This window comes from Tachysurus fulvidraco, chromosome 13 (assembly GCF_022655615.1).
Source record: "Tachysurus fulvidraco isolate hzauxx_2018 chromosome 13, HZAU_PFXX_2.0, whole genome shotgun sequence".
In the NCBI taxonomy this organism is placed as follows: domain Eukaryota; kingdom Metazoa; phylum Chordata; class Actinopteri; order Siluriformes; family Bagridae; genus Tachysurus; species Tachysurus fulvidraco.
This window is the reverse complement of record NC_062530.1, coordinates 10,810,855-10,829,839: the sequence shown is the minus strand read 5'-3', so window position 1 is coordinate 10,829,839 and position 18,985 is coordinate 10,810,855. Positions and strand designations below refer to the sequence as shown.

The 18,985-nt window shown below is 39.6% G+C and overlaps 4 protein-coding genes and 1 long non-coding RNA gene across 7 annotated transcripts in view; 1 reads left to right on the top strand and 4 right to left on the bottom strand.

The window, feature by feature from the left end:
* The window catches only part of snrpd2 (small nuclear ribonucleoprotein D2 polypeptide), a 9,936-nt gene extending 9,882 nt beyond the window's left edge, over positions 1-54 (bottom strand). Inside the window, exon 1 of the mRNA XM_027132591.2 lies at positions 1-54. This exon is cut by the window's left edge and continues 104 nt beyond it. The gene's annotated coding sequence lies outside the window, so the exon portion shown is untranslated.
* Positions 55-867: 813 nt separating this feature from the next.
* On the bottom strand, positions 868-4,095 carry pglyrp5 (peptidoglycan recognition protein 5). 2 transcript variants are annotated; one of them, XM_027132587.2, is made up of 4 exons: positions 3,938-4,095; positions 2,102-2,297; positions 1,286-1,404; positions 868-1,181 (listed from the first exon to the last, which is right to left on the bottom strand). In XM_027132587.2, the coding sequence occupies exons 1-4, from the start codon at positions 3,963-3,965 to the stop codon at positions 994-996; spliced, it is 531 nt and encodes a 176-aa protein (XP_026988388.2). In that variant the 5' UTR covers positions 3,966-4,095; the 3' UTR covers positions 868-993. The 2 variants fall into 2 exon arrangements, with proteins under 2 accessions (XP_026988388.2, XP_026988389.2); XM_027132588.2 differs by having other exon boundaries at positions 3,912-4,066.
* A 2,686-nt stretch (positions 4,096-6,781) lies between these two features.
* Positions 6,782-10,714, bottom strand: polr2i (RNA polymerase II subunit I). The gene is made up of 6 exons (XM_027132589.2): positions 10,574-10,714; positions 8,196-8,250; positions 7,989-8,062; positions 7,648-7,722; positions 7,287-7,338; positions 6,782-7,143 (listed from the first exon to the last, which is right to left on the bottom strand). Exons 1-6 carry the CDS (start codon positions 10,633-10,635, stop codon positions 7,081-7,083), a joined length of 381 nt encoding a protein of 126 aa, XP_026988390.2. The 5' UTR covers positions 10,636-10,714; the 3' UTR covers positions 6,782-7,080.
* Positions 9,974-15,255, top strand: LOC113633936. The gene is made up of 2 exons (XR_003438410.2): positions 9,974-10,173; positions 14,408-15,255. It is a non-coding gene; the product is annotated as an uncharacterized LOC113633936 (long non-coding RNA).
* rasa2 (RAS p21 protein activator 2) overlaps positions 15,038-18,985 on the bottom strand; it is a 44,176-nt gene continuing 40,228 nt past the window's right edge. The window contains exons 22-24 of one of the 2 annotated variants that reach the window (XM_027132584.2): positions 17,721-17,821; positions 16,811-16,988; positions 15,038-16,441 (exon numbers count right to left, since the gene is read on the bottom strand). In XM_027132584.2, coding sequence (XP_026988385.1) covers positions 16,411-16,441; positions 16,811-16,988; positions 17,721-17,821 — 310 coding nt within the window. In that variant the 3' untranslated portion in view covers positions 15,038-16,410. Of the gene's footprint in view, positions 16,442-16,810; positions 16,989-17,720; positions 17,825-18,985 lie in introns of both variants that reach the window. The other variant, XM_027132583.2, reaches the window with a different exon arrangement.

The following is an 18,985-nucleotide window of genomic DNA, read 5'->3' as shown; positions in this document are numbered from 1 at the left end:
ACCGCCACAATCCTGTTTATTTCCGGGTCAAGCTCCTCCTCAGCTTTTGTATATGTATGTAAGTGTTTAAAGATGCAGAATTATTTACATGTATAAATAAACTGAACGACATGGAGAACATTATATAATATAATACGTCCGTGGTCATGTGACTTGCTGGGTTATATGGTTAATGTCGTCCACATCACATTGGGTATAACCGTGAACCCAAATTCCTGCTGATCCCATACAGTATCCTATTTTGCTGGAGCGCATTCAGAACTGGACACTTAATTTCAAATCATAGATCACTATTACTGCAGGAAACGTTTTCCACTGGGGAGAAATACATATTTTAACCCCAGCACAGAAACGTGAAATCCGGCTCAGGAGTTTCTGTGATATCATGTCTTTCAGACCGATGAACAAACTCAGGACTTAAACACCACCGCACGCTTTGTGTGACTTCCCCCAAGTTCGTGGGATATGTGTGTGTGTGTGTGTGTGTGCGTGTGCGTGTGCGTGTGTGTGTGTGTGTGTGTGACTGAGTACATAGGATCCTAGCGTTTCTGGGCCACTTGAAGGTTCTGAAATTATTATCATTTTACAATTGTGTGTTCTATATCACTCTTTGTTACTCACCTGGTTGCAAGACTAATTGTCTGTGGACTCTTCGAAAAGAGTTTTTTCAAGTTTGCGACTCAAACAATGTACAAACAATAGGCCGAATAATATCTGCTGTCTCTCTAAATCTCTGTTTAGAACAATTCAGATTAAATGTCTAAAAAAACATCTTTAAAGGGATGGCTGAGCTGCTCAAAGTGCTGCATTAGCACAGATACACATTACAATGTTATATGTTACTGTTATACATACTGTACATTTACATGTTATGCATATTTTTTAATACTGTTGATTTAAATTTTACATCAGGCATGGACAGAAAATATACAAACACAAAGATTTCATGAAATATATAAAGAAATGCAATCATTAGTTTAGACAATGAAACCTTCAGAACGTGTGATTTATTGGTGTCTTGAGTGTGTGTAGTGAGGAATACAGCTTCTCTCCTGGACACTGTGTGTCTGCAATGTCTCTGTGTCCCAAAATCACAAAGTTGGGCTGTAAATATCCCTTGGCCACTCCATGCTGGATCAAAGCACGCACGGCTGACATAGCCTGTAAGCTTGGCGACTCATCTGAGAGGAGGGAAATCACAACAATATATAAAGTGAACAATAAAACAAGATTAACATGTGAAGGTGTGTGTGTGTGTGTTACCCAGGCAGATTTGTGCTCTCACCATTAAAGTTGCCCATAAAAGCAACACCGACAGAGTCATGGTTATGTGTTTTTGCATGTGCTCCGACGATGCCCCAGCCACGACCTTCATACACCACACCAGTCTGGTCCACCAAAAAACTGAACATGTAAAATGAAGAGTTAACTTGAGAGCTTTTCACATTGTGGTTATAGTCATTCCCTTTGGACAGTGTATAGACATTGCTTTTGACCCCATGTAAAGGAATGTTTCATACAAGGAATTTAGAGACAGGATACATATCGCTTTTTACCCAGAGTTATGAAACCCTGCTCTGAAGCAGTGTTATATTTCAGGTTTTTATGTTACAGTTAGATGCTTATCAACAGAAACCCAATCAGGGTCTCACGTTACTTCATATCACATGCTTTTACAGTCAAAGTTACAGTTATAGTCAGAAATATCTGTTCAGGATAAACTGTACACCACAGTCAGAAATAATCAAGCATTTAAGGAACTGAAAAAAAGCTGAATATCAGTGAACGTCTAGTCAACTACTCAACAAACGTAAAAAGATTACAAAGTTGTGAAAGCTAAAAAGCCTGCTATTCTGAAAGGCGTGAAACAAGCCATTATTCAAAGCACTCGTACACTGTATTTACCCATTCGTGGTTGCCAAAACCATAAATATGCAAATAATTATGTTAATCCAGGGTGTATGGATGTGCAGCTTGAAGCATCAGATTATAAAAATATAATATACACTGTTAAGTAGTACATTAGAGGAAGGTTAACACTATATAATAATAACAAAATTATATCTAACAATAGTCATATAGTATAACAATATTTACTAACTTGTAGCCAATGTCTGTGAAGCTGCGCTCGTGGATGTGTAGGTGCTGAATGTGTATTAGCTGAGAGATGCTCTGCGTCTGACTCCAGCAGCTCCAGAGTGCCGTGTGATGGATAATAAGCTTGTCAGCAGGTTTGTGTAATCTTTCTCTGATCTGAACATCCACTGCCTTCCATGCACTGCGGGGGATCATTGCCACTGCACACAACAGAGACAGGTCAACAACAGACCAATCTTCATGCCGGTAAATGTGTGAACAGACATGACCACCAGATGTACGCGGTTATCTTATCAGACAATCATGTGGATCAAGATCAAGAGCTTCAGTTAATGTTCATCTCAAATATGAGAATGAACAAAAGATGTGACTTTGCTTGTTGCATTGATAACGAGCCGGTTGGAATATTTTGAACTGCCGATCTCCTGGGACTTTCATACACAAAATTCTCTACAGTTTACACAGAATGATGTGAAGAAGGCAGAGGAAAATGTCCAGATTTCCAGGAAGGATATACAGTAGTAACTCATATAATTATGCTAATCTAAGCATTCACAAAACATGGCTGTGATTCCAAAAGGAAAGTATTTTCTGAAATATGGGTTTCAAAACCAGACTTTGACTAATATCCATCCATGGTGAATTCACGGAGGTCACATTTTTTCTTCGTTCTGATGTTTGATGTGAACATTAACTGAAGCTCTGATTTTATGTATTGTGCAGCTGCCACATGATTGGCTGGTTAGTTATCTGTGTGAATGTGCAGGTCTACATTTGTTCCGAACAAAATGGACAGTGAGTGTATAGAAAAATATATTTTTACATTATTTTGAAACTTGTCATATTCTAACTTTCCATGTAACAGAGAAGCTTTTGAATGATTGCTTAAGAAAAAATTAATTAATGAAAAGAAATGTATTACCCGTATTAACTAATGATTAATGGAGTTCAGAGTTATTGTCACTCTGTATAATTAATCTCAGCAAATGCCTTCAATACACATTCATCATTTTATTCCTATATAAGACTTTTTGTAAATTCTACTGACACCCTCAGATTTGTTCATGCCTTCAACTTTATTTATGCCCTCGGTAATGCTTTTTATTATAACTTTCTAGCAACAGAGGTTAACAAAGGCAAGCTGATGCTACTAATATGTTTACGTGTTTTTACAGTTGTTTTACACCCTCATTAATAGGCAAATAATTCAGCACCCAGTTTAATTAGCAGGAAAACAGGTGTAAAGGTGCAATAAACAACAGCTATCCAAATTCCAAAAAGGTTTTTTATTTGTAAAGGTTATTTATGCACGCCATATTTTTCACTGCTATATATGCACGACATTTGTTTATGAACCTACAATTTAATGACACCGGACTAAAGAGATTTGCAATAATGGGCGGTTTTCTAATTGTAAAAAAATCAAAATGTCAACTCTTCCCATAATAGTACTGTACTTTTTATATAACAGATACAAATTACAATAGGGAACTGGGAGGAAAGGAATAAGGTCATTATAATGCCTTTTTTTAAGTTTTTATATTTGCAAACTTAAAGCACCTATTAAAGAAGTAAAATCTATTACAAAAAAAGATGTTTAGCTGAAAAGCTGAAAAGGATCTGACATAGCTGCTGAAAACTTTCCCATGCTTCCATTCGGTGTCATAATAACTAAAGAATCTAACAGAATTCATATTTATTATATTTATATCAATTAACATTTTGCACCACAGAGAGAGTGCTGTTAATAAAATAGCTGAATAGATGAATAAATGAGCAATCAACATGTAGAGAAATGTAAATTCAGTGTTCACCTGTCTGTTTCTCCTGTCTGTCTCACCTGTACTGTATTGAGCTGCTCCTGTCATGTCTGTGTTTGTCCGTGTGTGTTCAGACACGAAAAATGAGAACAACTATGAATCACAAACACACACTGCACGGGTTCAAACAGTTTGTTGAGGGCGGATGTCTTTCAGCATTTCTGGAATTTCCTAGATCCAGAGTCATCGAAACACACACACACACACACACACACACACACACACGCACACACACACACACACACACACACACACACAGATATATATATACATTATTTAAACAAAATATACACATATACACACACACATACTGTATACACACACACGCACACACACGCACACACACACACACACACACACACACACACACACACACACACACACACACACACACACACACACAGAGAGAAACAGAAAGAGATTGATTTGCTGTAATACAGTTTTGCATATGAACTGGAAATTAGGACGGAATTGCCGCTTTGAGGACATGCAGTGTGTTGAGCATGATTTGTTGAGGTGATTTACTCTGGTGACACAGGAGACATGTTCCCATTACTTTATACTCTACATATAAGTGATTTTTGAATGGTGGCAGAAGTGCAGAGGGGAATACAGCCATCTGTAGCTTTTAATTGTAGCTCTCAATACTATAAAATAATAATAATAACAACAACAACAACAACAACAACAACAACAATAATAATAATAATAATAATAATAATAATAATAAGAAGAAGAAGAAGAAGAAGAAGAAGAAGATGGAATAAAAAAAGTCATTTGTTAATAACAAGTCTGTTTGTATGTTACATGTTTATGTTACAAGCTGTTTTTTGTCTCAACAACAGAGAAAAGAACAAGAGGCTGCTGAAAGAAGGTAAATAGCTGCTATGACAACTGAAAACAGGAACTAACTCGTGTGCTGGAAAACTTGCTGATATTACAAAGTGTTAAACACAACTTCAGCATATAAACTCTTACCCACTTGTTCAATAAAATCATATCTGTTTATTATCAGTGTTCCTTTATGGGGAAAGTCCGCTGTAGGAGTTCCTGTGTGTGAGGATTGATACGGTATCAGAATGACTGCATAATATAGACTTGTTATTTAAACGCTACGGACCTGTGCTGTTATAAGACATGTGGATGTGAGAATTTAACTATTCTCTGTTAAAAAAATAAAATGATTTGACATTCAGGTTGTGATGTTATAACACACACATGCCTACAGTTCCAACAGTACCATTGTAAAACACCTTCCTGTGTTTCTTTTTTGTGTGTTCTTACACTTTATGGCCATATGATCTTCTCCAGACTGTTGCTACAATGTTGAAAGCCCACAGTTGCGTAGTATGACTTAGTATGCTGAGGCAGTACAATTTCCATTCACTTCAATGCCCTTCAGCGTTGTCAAGCTAGAACATGTTTTGGGCCTTAGTTTCACTGAAGAGAAATTGTAATGTTACTGCAAACAGAGATGTTGTATACAGTTGTGTGCTTCCAACTCTGTAGCAAAGTGTACAGAGAAAAATGAATAGGAAGAGAAGGTAAACTCCACGCACACATCGGGCAGGGATGGGAATGAAAGCCCCAAGTGAGGCAAACATGCGGACTCCACTTCTAAATAAGTATTTTTCAAAAACAGCATTAACACATTAACACTGTCTCAACCTTTATACATAAACAGATGAAATATATACCATCCCCAAACAATGAGGCCAATTCTTTTGTTTTTGCTCTACACTAAACACATTGGGATGAGTTCAAAAGCTCAATATGAATCTAGACAAATTAATTTAGAAAATAGCAACTTTTGCTTGAATCCACTAATTTTTTTAAGTGATCCATAATATCAGATCACGTATATGAGAGGTGTTTGTGGTTGCCCATGTGTGCCCTGTTAGAGTGACAGTTAATAATAATAATAATAATAATAATAATAATAGTAACATCTACTCTTGGTTTGAGCTCTGGGTTTCACAAGTGAATACTGTTTTTGTTGTTAAAAAGGAAAAAGCAACATGAAAACCAGAGCGTTATCTATGGGAGAAAGTCATACTAAAGCTCAGAATGGGAAAACCCACCAGAAAAATTGCTCAAGAGGATTGGGCATAGCCAGTACAATTTGGAATGCAGTGAAAAAGAAAGAAACCCGGGAATATTTACAACCAGACGGCAAACAGGTTGGCCAAAGAAAACAACAGAAGTTGACAAAAGACGAGAGCAGAAATATAGAAGCCATACCACAAGATGCAAATCGCTCCTCAGTAAGAATCAAAAGGCCAAATTGGAATTCACTAAGAGATAGAGATGAGCCTCAATAGCTCCGGAACCAAAATAAACCTCTACCAAAGGGATAGCAAGGCCAAAGTCTGAGGAAAGAAAGGATCAAAAACTTATGAGCTCATCTATTGTGGTGATTGGGCATGCATGGCTGCTTCTGGAACAGGTTCACTAGTCTTTATAGATGCCAGCAGCAGAGAAAATACAGAAGTCTACAGAAATTGAGAAAATCTCCAAATCAAACGAATGAAAGAAGCTGCAGTACAAGCCTGAAAAATCATCATAAAAAAGTGCAACAGTTGGGTCAAGTCGGGGGGTCTCTGGCTTGATGCAGTTATCACATGGATATGCAAACACATACTAAGTGTTATTTATTTACTAGTTTTGTTCTCCTATAATTGGGTTGCTTGCCACCAAAGGTTGCAGTCAAAGTTTCTTGGTTGTTTAATTACATCTAGATGTAAGTATCAGATCAGATTTAGAGCTCAACCCTAAAAATGTCATGTATTCCAAAAAACACCCCAAAACCAGAGAATTGGCATTGCTGTTCCAATACCTTTGGAAAAAACACTACATAAACTGAATGTTTTTAAAAATGTAATATTTAATCTTATCGTGTCTCTTTAGTGCATAATTATTTTACAAAAAACTCAAAAATCATTACATTTTTAAAAAATATTTTAATAAGAAAACACTGTAAGCATCCATTATCACACACACACACACACACACACACACACACACACACACACACACACACACACACATCTCAGTCGTCTGAACACACAGACACACACTGATGTGGTTTAGCTAAAGAAGAGTCACTTCACACGGAAGCCCCTGTGATCTATTAGCCTTAGCGATGAATCTCTCCACTTCTCCCTCACTCTGTCCATCTGTGTCCACAGTGTGGAGCCGTACACACGTAGTACAGCCTCATTGCATCCTACAACACACAAAACACACAAAAACAATAGTTCAAATTACCCTTCCTTCTCTCTATTGGCAACCAATTGTCTACACATCCTGTCTGTGCTTATTCATTGTTTTGTAAATGTACACACTGAAATTATTCATGTAATTGTGTACCTCAGCCTTCATGCTGTGTGACTGGAAGAACACTGCCTCCTTGTGGCCACATCTAAAACAAAAACAAAAATAACACACTTATTAAACAACACAGGGCATGCTCACTCTAAGAAAGGTTGAAGTTGTTGGCCAAGCACAATCTCATTTTGTAGAGAATGCCTTTTATGCAGCCCAGTGATTTTCACTTCATCGTGTTGTAGGCATCAGATTTTACAGAGTTACTAACTGACTACAATTCCCATTCCTAAGTAAAGTAAGAAGCAGACCCGTTAATAAACCCTAAATATATTTGAATGAACTGTAACAGTAGCACACACACAAGTATCAGACCTATATATAGTTGTTTGAGGGCAGCACTCACTTAGGGCATGGATGATCTTCGGTACGAGGCAGTGTTGGATCCTGAGACACATCAGCAATTATCTGTGTGAGCTCACTGTAGAAACACAATCAACATGCAGTCAACCTTCAACAGGTGCCAATTCACGATAACTAGCAAATTTAGGAAACACATTGTTGGTAGAAGTATACTGTACACTCTAATATGATATCTATTATATATTATCTAATAGTCTATTGTTATAGATGTCTAGTGGTGTGTAGCAGCGAACATTTGTAGTCTAAAACTTTCATTCTTTCTGCCATTTTTTTCCTTTTAAATGATGTGATAAGTGACAGTGATGAGGTGGCATCTATACTCACTCAACTTCGTGTGTGATTTTGTTCACGTAGATGCAGCTGTTATCGGCTTCCTGCTGATAATCGCAGTTCCTGCACTGTTCATGTAAAAGCACACACACACACACACACACACACACACACACACACACACACACACACACACACACACACGTGAAAAAGGGTGATTACAGATCTACAGACTGACTGTGTTGTGCTTTGGTGACTCACAGCATAGAGGAGGATGCGGTTCTCTTTGTCCTCTTTTGGATACAGCATGTTGTTACTGTAAACACACGCGCGCACAAACACACACACACACACACACACACAGTCATATTGATTATACCAAAATCTTGCTGACAAAATTGCTAAACTATGCAAATTTCAACAGCAACACTTTACATTACACTTCATAGGCAGATTTGTTTGAGTTGCAAACAAGGATAATGTAACTCCTGTAATCTTATGAACCGTAGCTATGTTTAATCCTCTCCACTGCTTCTCTCTTTCTACCCATCCCGAGGCATCCAGAAATTGTACCAGCTCTGAATGTCTTCTGTGCCAAGATTTTCATTGGTCCCCTCAGACTCGCTCATTGAGGATAAATGCATAAACATTTAAATATATCGAATATTAATCTTGAATTCTTGTATTATATTAATCTTTCTATTATTCTTTATGTTAACCTTTTGTTCTATATTTTTGTAGTGTAAAGCTGCTTGGAGACAATGTCAATTGTGTAAAACGCCACACAAATAAATTTGATTTGAATTAATCTGATTTCAGCATCTCAGCATTCATAAAACATTGGACCTTGAGGTGGATGTGCTGCACTTTAGAAAACCATATAGGTTCCACTTGAAAAGGAACCTGTGATTAAAGACATTTCTGCTCAGCACATTTATAAAGACAGCTTATAGATATTGTCTATCTCATTGTCCTCTGGTCTCCTTCATTTACAGCAGAAGTATTCAACTAAAATTTAAAAGAGGTCCAGTATGAGAAAATTTCTTGAAGCAAAGGTCCGGAAGATCATAATGTCTATCTAGTTAGTGTGATATATTTAAGTAGCCTAGTAGTTGTATCAACATCTGCAAGAAATCAATACCTGACTGTCAAATCAAATAAATTCCATACAATTCAAAAACCTTTTGACAATATAATGTCACGTAACATAACTGAACATATGCATGATTGTAGATATGTACAACGTTCTCTCATTAAATAAATAAAAGTAGGGCTACATTTCAATATAAGAGAAAATAAAGAAAATGTGAAAATTGTGTATGTTTAAATAAAGTACTGTCCCTTTTATATCTCAGTGAGACAACTGAGCTCTAGCTTGGCTTGGGTTAGGGTTAAACTTGGGTTGGAAGGAGTCAGGGCTGTTCTCATACACATGTGGAGCTGCTCATTAGTGAATCTTCTGGAACCATATTTAGTTTTGGTTATGTTCATTGTAGAGAAAGCTGCCTCGTAGTTGTATGTAGAGCCAAACATGGTCAGGATGTATAGGGCTACTTTCCTCAGACCTGGGACGCTGTCTTCAGTTTTGAGTGGAATTGTTTGTTCGAAACCTTCATGTTTTGTCATAATGGCGTCTCACATTGCCACTTTTTAATAAGTGCCCCGGTTTGAACATATGAGAAACACCGGTTTAGTGTGAAGTGTGAACAGAAATCAGTCTGTCCATTCTGGAGTAAATGTTTTCGCCGTCCACTTTTCTTTTTTTTGGAGAGCGGCATTTGTTCTTTATTCTTTCTTTCTCCGTCTCACTCGTCTGTTTCTCTCCCTTTGTTTTCTACATGTATCGCTATCGTTCTTTCATGTGTAACTTTACTCTAATTCTCTCTCATCGTCTTGCGCTGTTGAGTCGCAGTGTTTACTTCAGGAATGCAGAGATTTGATTGGCTAAGTGGTATCACGTGGGATGACTTAACTCGCATGCAATAGGTCTGTGCGTTTCCACTACCGTAAAGATTACAAAAGCTGCGCCGAATAAAATAGAAGCGCCCCGTTAAAAAAACAAAAACAAAAAAACACAAACAAAAAAATAGAAGCGCCCCGTCAAGTTTTACATCATAACCTTTTGTTTTGGCTCTAGGTCCAGGTCCGTATTGGACAGCTTCTGGGTCCGGACCCGGACCTCAGTCCGCCTGTTAGTGACCTATGGTTTACAAGGTGGTTCAGCCTGGGTTCAAAATGGGTTTGTATGGTTTTGTGCTGCCACATGATAGTCTGACTGGATAACTACATAATATATGTTCATAAAGTGCACAGTTCGTGTACATCTGTGTTATTAACATGTGAATATGTTTCTGGTGTGTATGCCATCTCTCATGTCTATATTAGTGTATACAGTGCATTAGAAATGTGAGTTTGTCTCTCGAATGTTCTGGAAGATTTGAAAACAACGAACCGATACTGGATACAACGAACCGATACCGGAATTTAGTACTTGGTTCTTGATTATTATTACAGTTCGCTGTATGATATCTGCTCTGTGACTGACCACAGACGAAGCAGTACAACAAACGTATATATTTCCGCTTAGTTCAAGTCGTTTTTAAACATGGCCAATGAGTTATAATAATGAATCAACTCACCACTCCTGACAGAACCTGATTCCAACGAACCCGGGCTCGCACGCGCCGCTTTCCAAATCCATACACGCTTTATTACAACTGAATAATAGCACAAATAAACGAATCAATAGCAGTGCGCGCGGAGCAGCCACGATTACATTGCGCATGCGCGCTATATTATAAGCGACACCGCGCGGCGGGAGGACTGAACTGCACTATTCAGTCTTATTGGGCATAACATTTGCATAATTGTTCAAATAAAAATGAATATTAAAATACTGAACTCATATTATTATTTCACTGTGAAGACATTCTCATTGGGGACTGTTATAAAATTGATATTTATGCCATTGTTCTGTATTAAATTAAATTGAATTTAAATTCAGCGATAAACATTTTCAAACCTTCTTTGTTATACCCTTCATACTAAGGGCAACAGTTAACAATTATACAGCAGCAGTGTATGAAAACACCTGCACCTTACTTATCTACCACAATTAAGTTAATTACTATTTAATTACATGTTCATATTTTGTAAGTGAGAAGCTAACGGCGATGTTCCCTCCTGGTCCCCTAGGAGACTTCCTGGAAGAAATGGACTCACTGCTTAGTGCTTTCCCTTCCAATAGCTCCCCCCTGACAGTGCTTGGTGACTTCAACCTCCCCTCTGACAAGCTACATTCTTCTTCCCTCCTGTCTCTTCTCGACTCTTTCTCCCTCACACTCAACAGCTACATCCCCACACACAAAGGAGGCAATGTCCTGGACCTGGTTTTCACCCGTCCTTCTCCAGCTACAGACGTGACTGCTACCCCACTCCATGTCTCTGATCATCACCTGGTATCCTTCACCATCACTTTACCTATCTTACCTAGAACTACCTCTCACCCCCTCGCTCTTACTCTCCGCAACCTTCACTCTGTCTCCCCTTCATCTGTTGCTTCTGGCACTCTTTCTTCCCTTCCTGATACTGAGTCTTTTTCCTCACTACCCTTGGACTCAGCCACAGATACTTTCCTCTCATCTCTTTCCTCAACTATGGACTTCCTCTGCCCTATGTTCACTAAACCCAAGAAAACTTCTTGTTCTGCTCCTTGGCTTTCAGATGTGCTGCGCAACAATCGAAGAGAGCTAAGATCATCAGCGAGAAAGTGGAAGAAATCACAACTTGATGCAGATCTTGATTTTTACAGAACACTTCTTGACAAGTTCTCCTCAGATGTGACTTCTGCCAAGACTTCCTTCTACAAGGAAAAGCTTGAAGCTTCCTCACATGACCCTCGGAAATTCCACAACATCATCTCTTCTCTACTCAACCCCCGGCTCCACCTTCTTCATCCTCCCTGACTGCAGAAGACTTTGCTTCTTTCTACCAGGAGAAGATTGAGGAAATCTGCCGGACCTTCACTTCAGCCCCGACTGCACTTACGTCTCAGAGTATGCATTCCCCTACACCTTCGTTGTCACATTTCTCAACTGTGCCAGCAGAAGAGATTTTACAACTCATCCAGTCCTGCAATCCTACCACCTGCCCATTGGATCCACTCCCTACCACTATGCTTCAGACCATCTCACAAGACCTCTTGCCCTTCATTTCCATAGCATCTGGTCAGGTACCAACTACTTTCAAGAGAGCAAGGGTTATTCCCATCCTAAAGAAACCTGCTCTGGATCCATCAGAATCAGTAACTACAGACCGGTATCACTTCTCTCATTTCTTTCAAAAATTCTTGAACGCATTTTCTATAATCAACTGTCTGTCTATCACCTCACAGAACAACCTCCAAGATCCCAAACAGTCTGGCTTTAAAGCATCTCACTCTACAGAGACAGCCCTTTTGGATGTCTCTGAGAAGCTACATACTGCTAGATCAGCCAAACTGTCATCCGTCCTTATCCTCCTTGAACTTTCAGCAGCGTTTGATACGGTCAACCACAAGACTCTCTTATCCACCCTCAAGAGTCTTGGGATTTGCGGATCAGCTTGGGAATGGTTTGCCTCCTACCTGGAAGGATGCTCATATCAGGTAACATGGAGGGGAGTGACATCTGCTCCATGCAGACTCTCCACTGGTGTCCCACAGGGCTCAGTACTTGGTCCTCTTCTTTTCTCCCTGTATACTCACTCTCTTGGGGAAGTTATTTCATCACATGGGTTCTCTTACCACTGCTATGCTGATGATACACAACTTATCTTCTCTTTCCTACCCTCAGATGCCACAGCTTCTGACCGGACCTCAGCATGTCTGGCATAAAGTTCATCATGGATGACTGCTCATCAGTTAAAGCTCAATCCTAGCAAAACTGAACTGCTGTTCATCCCAGGTGATTCATCCCCAGGTCATGATCTTGCTATATCCTTGCACAACGATCTGATCTCCCCTTCAGCCACAGCTCGCAAACTTGGGGTAACCATGGACAATCAACTGTCATTTTCCTCTCATGTTGCTAATGTGACTCGCTCATGTCGGTTTCTTCTCTACAACATTAGAAGGATTCGGCCATTTTTGTCCACACAGGCTGCTCAGGTACTTGTTCAGTCTCTTGTCATTTCTAGACTGGATTACTGCAATGCACTGCTGGCAGGTCTACCTATGAACGCAATCCGTCCTCTGCAAATGATCCAAAATGCAGCTGCCCGGCTTGTTTTCAACCTGCCAAAGTTCTCGCATACCACCCCCCTGCTGCGATCCCTCCACTGGCTTCCTGTAGCTGCACGCATCCCATTCAAAACTGCTCAAAAATTCAAAAATGCTGGCCTACAAAGCCAAAAATGGACCAGCTCCCTCTTACCTCAAAGCCCTCATCATTCCTTGCACTGCACCCCGCAACCTCCGATCTACCAGCACTGCTCGACTGGTTCCACCATCTCTCAGAGTAAGAGGCAAGTATACTACAAGACTCTTCTCTGTTCTGGCACCAAGGTGGTGGAATGAACCTCCCCTAGAGGTCCGGACAGCTGAGTCACTGGCTATTTTCAAGCGGCGGTTGAAGACCTACTTATTCAGGAAACACTTCAACTAGCACTTCTTTCCTTATCTTTTGCATTTAAAAAAACAAACAAAAAAAACAACAACCTTTGACACTTTTTCATTGTAACTTTGAACAAATGTTTTAAACTCATGGTATCTTAAGTATGTAACCTAGTGAACCAGCATTAATGTATTCAATGTTAGAGATTTAAGCACTTATGTACGTCACTCTGGATAAGGGCGTCTGCCAAATGCTGTAAATGTAAATGTAAATGTTCTCAGAACAACGACCTGTATAGTCAAGAGTAATAGATTTATTATGGCTATATATTGCCCGATTTAAATCAAATACTTTTCTAGAAGCAGAAATCATTTAAAGGTATAAATGCATCTTGCTTTTGACGTTGGACACACTTGTGTCTCATAGTTGAGGAGACCATACTGTTTCCATGTAGGTGGACATTAAGACGTGTCCACATCTGGTATTAAAAAAAGTCAAATGGACTACAGTTAGTTGTGGTCCATTAATTTGATTCGGGCTAAGCAGCATTCCAGAAGTGCTTATTTTTCTATAACCGCACCGTTACCTTTCATTGTGTGTATTAGTTCTCTCGTATGTTCACCATGTTAAATTCCACATGATGCTAAACAAGCCAGTATACAATCATTCCTTTTTAGCAACTGTTTTATCCTGGTCATGAGATGGGAACACACACACACACACACACACACACACACACACACACACACACACACACACACACACACACACACACACACACAGGACAATTTAGCATTGTGCATTTAGCATATAGTCTGACCCACTCATGTTGATTTCTCCTTTACAACATCAGAAGGATTTTGTTCATTTTTATCCACACAGGTCACTGAGGTGCTGGTTCTGACCCCTGTGATTTCGAGACTGGACCACTGACACCATTCCACCTCTACTGTATATCTGATCCACAATACAGATGTGCGACTAACTTTCAACCTTACTAAATCCTGCCAATGGATACACTCGTTTGAGCTTCCTGTATCTGTCTGCGTCAGCATTAAAAACACTGATGCTTGACTACAAAGCCAAAAACAGAGCAACACCCACTTACCTCAAAGCACCTCCCACACCCTGCACTGTACTACACCCCTTCAATTCTCCAGCACTGCTGGACTGATCCCACCGTCAGGGAATGAGGAAGGCATGAATCAAGACTATTTTCTGGTTTGGTGCCCTTGTGGTAGACTGAACTCGTCCTAGATGTCTTAACAGCTGAGTTACTGGCTATCTTCAAACAAACTGTACAAAGCATTAAAACAAACAAACAAAAATCTAGCTTGTTTTGTGTGTGATTTTGTTCCTATATTTCCTCCCCAACAGGCTTTTTAGAATGACAGTATTCTTAGTCTGTGACCCAGTGAACCAGTATCAGGATATATTCATGGATAGAGACCTTCAACGACTGTGTCCCAATAACGTTGGAGAAAAACTAATGGAAACCCATGTGAACCTGAGCACATTTGAGATCCTTCATTTATTCCATTTATTCAGAGAAATGTCAGATAAGCAGGGCTTGGGGTTAGGACAGCAGTGAAATAATAAAGCTCATCAGGAGTAAACAATATCAAACCAGATGCAGGAGGCGGGGTTTGGAAACGTGGCACAGAAACACATGTCTAATGTGCCTTTCCTAGTCGTACCTATTGGAACAAATTTGACCTGAACAATTTAAATCAGTGTACCATTAGATCCCTGTTTATCCATCGGCAACTTACAATAAAGATTACAAAAAAAAAAGGTCACACAAAGGTCGAGTCATCCATGTGGTAAATATAAGAGGAAAATAAAAGGACTAGAGTACTATGTCAATGTTCACTGAAGTAAAAAAATGCCTGATTGTATAAACACGCTAATCATGAGATGATTCAAAGGAATGTATTAACTCCATCCCTCAGATGTGAAGAACTCCTTCACCCATCTCTCTTTTCTGGAATCCTCGATTTCTCCTGCTGTCACATTCCACGTTTCCTTTCTCTCTCTCTCTCTCTCTCTCTCTCTCTCTCTCTCTCTCTCCTTCTGTCTGAGAAAATGACTTGTGCAAAATCACAGAGCAGTTCTGATTATGTGTGTTCGTCACAAAAAAAAATAATAACAATAACAATTTTGTGTCAGGAGAAATATAGATCATCATTTAAAACTGAGTATTCCAAAAATAATGCCATTTACACATCATGAAACTGACAAATTGTCTTTGGCATGAGAAACATCAATTACAAACTATACAGAGATGAGCGTTACAATGATGCGATCATTCAACTGATCAATCGAGTGATGATACAGCGTATCAAATATACTCATCTGGATCATTCCAAATGTGTAAAGTGCCATTTCTGTGTGTATGTGTGAGTATTCCAGAAACGAGTGTGTATATGCATACGTCCACAAACTCCATGTACGAATATAAAAGACAGAATAGAAAAGTTGGGAAAAATTCCCTTGGATGCACATCAAAGACATCAGACATCGAAAAAAAGCCTATAAAAGGTGAAAGGATTTTAAATGATTGTTTTCAAACTGGAGGTCAAGTTAATCTGTTTAGCAGCCATATTCATATCCTTGTGTCACTGATGGAGTCTGGTCCTGTCACAGCATTCTGATTGAGAGTGCGTGCTGATCTCAGTGAAAAAGTCGATTTGTCACGCATGTGTCAGAGGTGATTTAAGGCGCAGCGCGGAGTGTGAGAGTCGCTGATTCTCTCGAGCAGTCTTTTTCTTCATGGTGAGCCTGCAGCAGTCATTTCTGTCGTTCCTCAGTGAGTGTGTGTCTCAGCAGCTGGCTTTAGGCAGCGCCACCCTGCTGGTGTGGAGGAGTCAACCACTCTCACAGCGTCAGGACCTCTTCCCTACGATCGGATTCTCACTAAAAATAGAGAAAAACGAAGAATGAGAAACACTGTCTCCTGTCTTTTCTGTCTCCAAGCATTACGGATCGTAGATCACCGTTTTTATTACGGTGTGAGGACAGTCAAGTACATTTCTTTCCCCTCATACTATTTCAACTTTGCCCTTTAACTTTAACCGAATAGTTTTGTTATGATTTCAGATTGTGAACATTTGGAACGCTGGACATTTTCAAGTCTTTACTGATATGATGTAGAGATATGTCAAACATTTGGGTGACTTCCGAGATTTTGATTTTAAAACACTTCTTATTGTAGGATCACAATAAAACAATTATAAGAATATTATGTTTATTTCTAGGCACAGAAGTGTGTGTGTTTATATGTACATTGTCCCTGGCTGGTCCGTGAGCTCGATGGCTTTATGTTTGAGCTGCAGGTCTTCCAGGACCTCTCTGATCTCCTTTATGGTGCGGAATGTCTCTTTCGGGTCCTGAATAATGAAGGCAGAGTACTCCTCCTGCTCCTTCTGCTGGCCCAGGTACACCGACATACTGGCACAGGCATCTACACACACACACACACACACACACACACACACACACACACACACACACACACACACACACACACACACACTTTTATGGTAAATACACTTCTCTGTGTTTAAGACAATTGGACACTAACTCTCATTTCCTCATGAGTTCTGTTTATGTTCTGCTCGTCGCCGCCCTGCCATTAAATCGGTTGTTCCCCTGATTGTATCCTGATCATTCTCACATGTTCTGTGTTTCCTCTTTGATTTGTTCTCTAGTATCATGTCCTAGCAATCTCATAAAAACAATAGCCATAACTTGTTTCGCCTTTATCTTGTGTGTTTATCACAGTTTTCCATGCTCTGTTAGAATCTATTTGCTATTTGATTACCCGACATTTGACTGTTTTCCGGTTTTGACAGCCTTCTGTGTTGGATGGTTTGCTACAGTGTTTATTAAAGCCATTTCCATCTACACCTGCACCTGCCTACAAGTTTTAATCTCCATGTGACAGAGACTTACAGTTTTCACTGGACAGGAAGGGTATAAAATAAAACAAATAACGAAACGAAACGAAACGAAAAATCGAGCAAACGCTGAAATGTACGGAAGAACTTTTTCAAAAAGCTCTCCTCCATCGAAAATAATTATATATGTGTCTTCACTGGTAAGAGAAGAAACCTATGCTAGCAAGTTCACTCTGTCTCACAGCTCTCACAATGAAAGATACAAAGACCTCTGAAAAGATCAAGCTCACACTCACCCTCCATTTTCTGCAGACGAGGTAAACTGGCACTGAACAGCGAGAAAATTCTCTCTGTCTCTCTGTCGCAGTCAGTCTCCAGCTGGAGGTTCGCCAGTGTGCTGCTACACACACACACACACACACACACACACACACACACACACACACACACACACACACACACACACACACACACAGAGTGTTAAGACCCTGTGTTTCAGTGTGTTTTCTGCAGTCTTTGTTAGTTACTGTATTGATGTTCCACTGCCAAACAAGTGTAGTGTGTGTAAATGCGATTGCTTGTGTCTGTGTGAATGAAATGAAATGTTCTTCTTTCCAGTGATAGTGTTAGGTGTTGTTACACAGGTGTAGACAGCACTACTGGCCAGAAGAGGGATATCTGGTTATGAGTATGCACAAAAACACAAACTAACAGCGTGTGTGTGTTGTGTGTGAGATGTGTGACTGATGCACGTGTGTGAGAGATGTGTGATTAACGTGTGAGAGATGTGCGATGTATGTTTTTTTGTGTGTGTTGCATGAGTGATGTGCGAGTGCGTGTATGTACAGTATCTCACAGAAGTGAGTACATCCCTCACATTTTTGTAAATATTTTATTATATCCTTTCATTTGACAACACTGAAGAAATGACACTTTGCTATAATATAAAGTAGTGAGTGTACAGCTTGTATAACAGTGTAAACTTGCTGTCCCCTCAACATAACAACACACAGCCATTAATGTCTAAACCTCAGGCCACAAAAGTGAGTACATTCCTAAGTGAAAATGTCCAAATTAGGCCCAATTAGCCATTTTCTGTCCCCAGTGTCATGTGACTTGTTAGTGTTACAAAGTCTCAGGTGTGAACGGGAACAGGTGTGTTAGTTTGGTGTTATCGCTCTCTCTCTCTCTCATACAAAGAATTCTCTGAGGATCTGAAAAAATAATTGCTGCTCTACATAAAGATGGTGCACATGGTCAGTGTCATATCCAGAGGTTGTGTTTGGTTAACACAAGAAGGAAGCCTCTTCTAAAGATGATGCACAAGAAAGCAAACAGTTTGCTGAAGACAAGGAGACTAAGGACATTGATTACTGAAACCATGTCCTGTGTTCTGATGAGACCAAGATAAACTTGTTTGGTTCAGATGGTGTCAAGTGTGTGTGGTGGCAACCAGGTGAGGAATACAAAGACAAGTGTGTCTTGCCTACAGTTAAGCATGGTGGAGGGAGTGTCATGGTCTGGGGCTGCATGAGTGCTGCCAGCACTGGGGAACTACAGA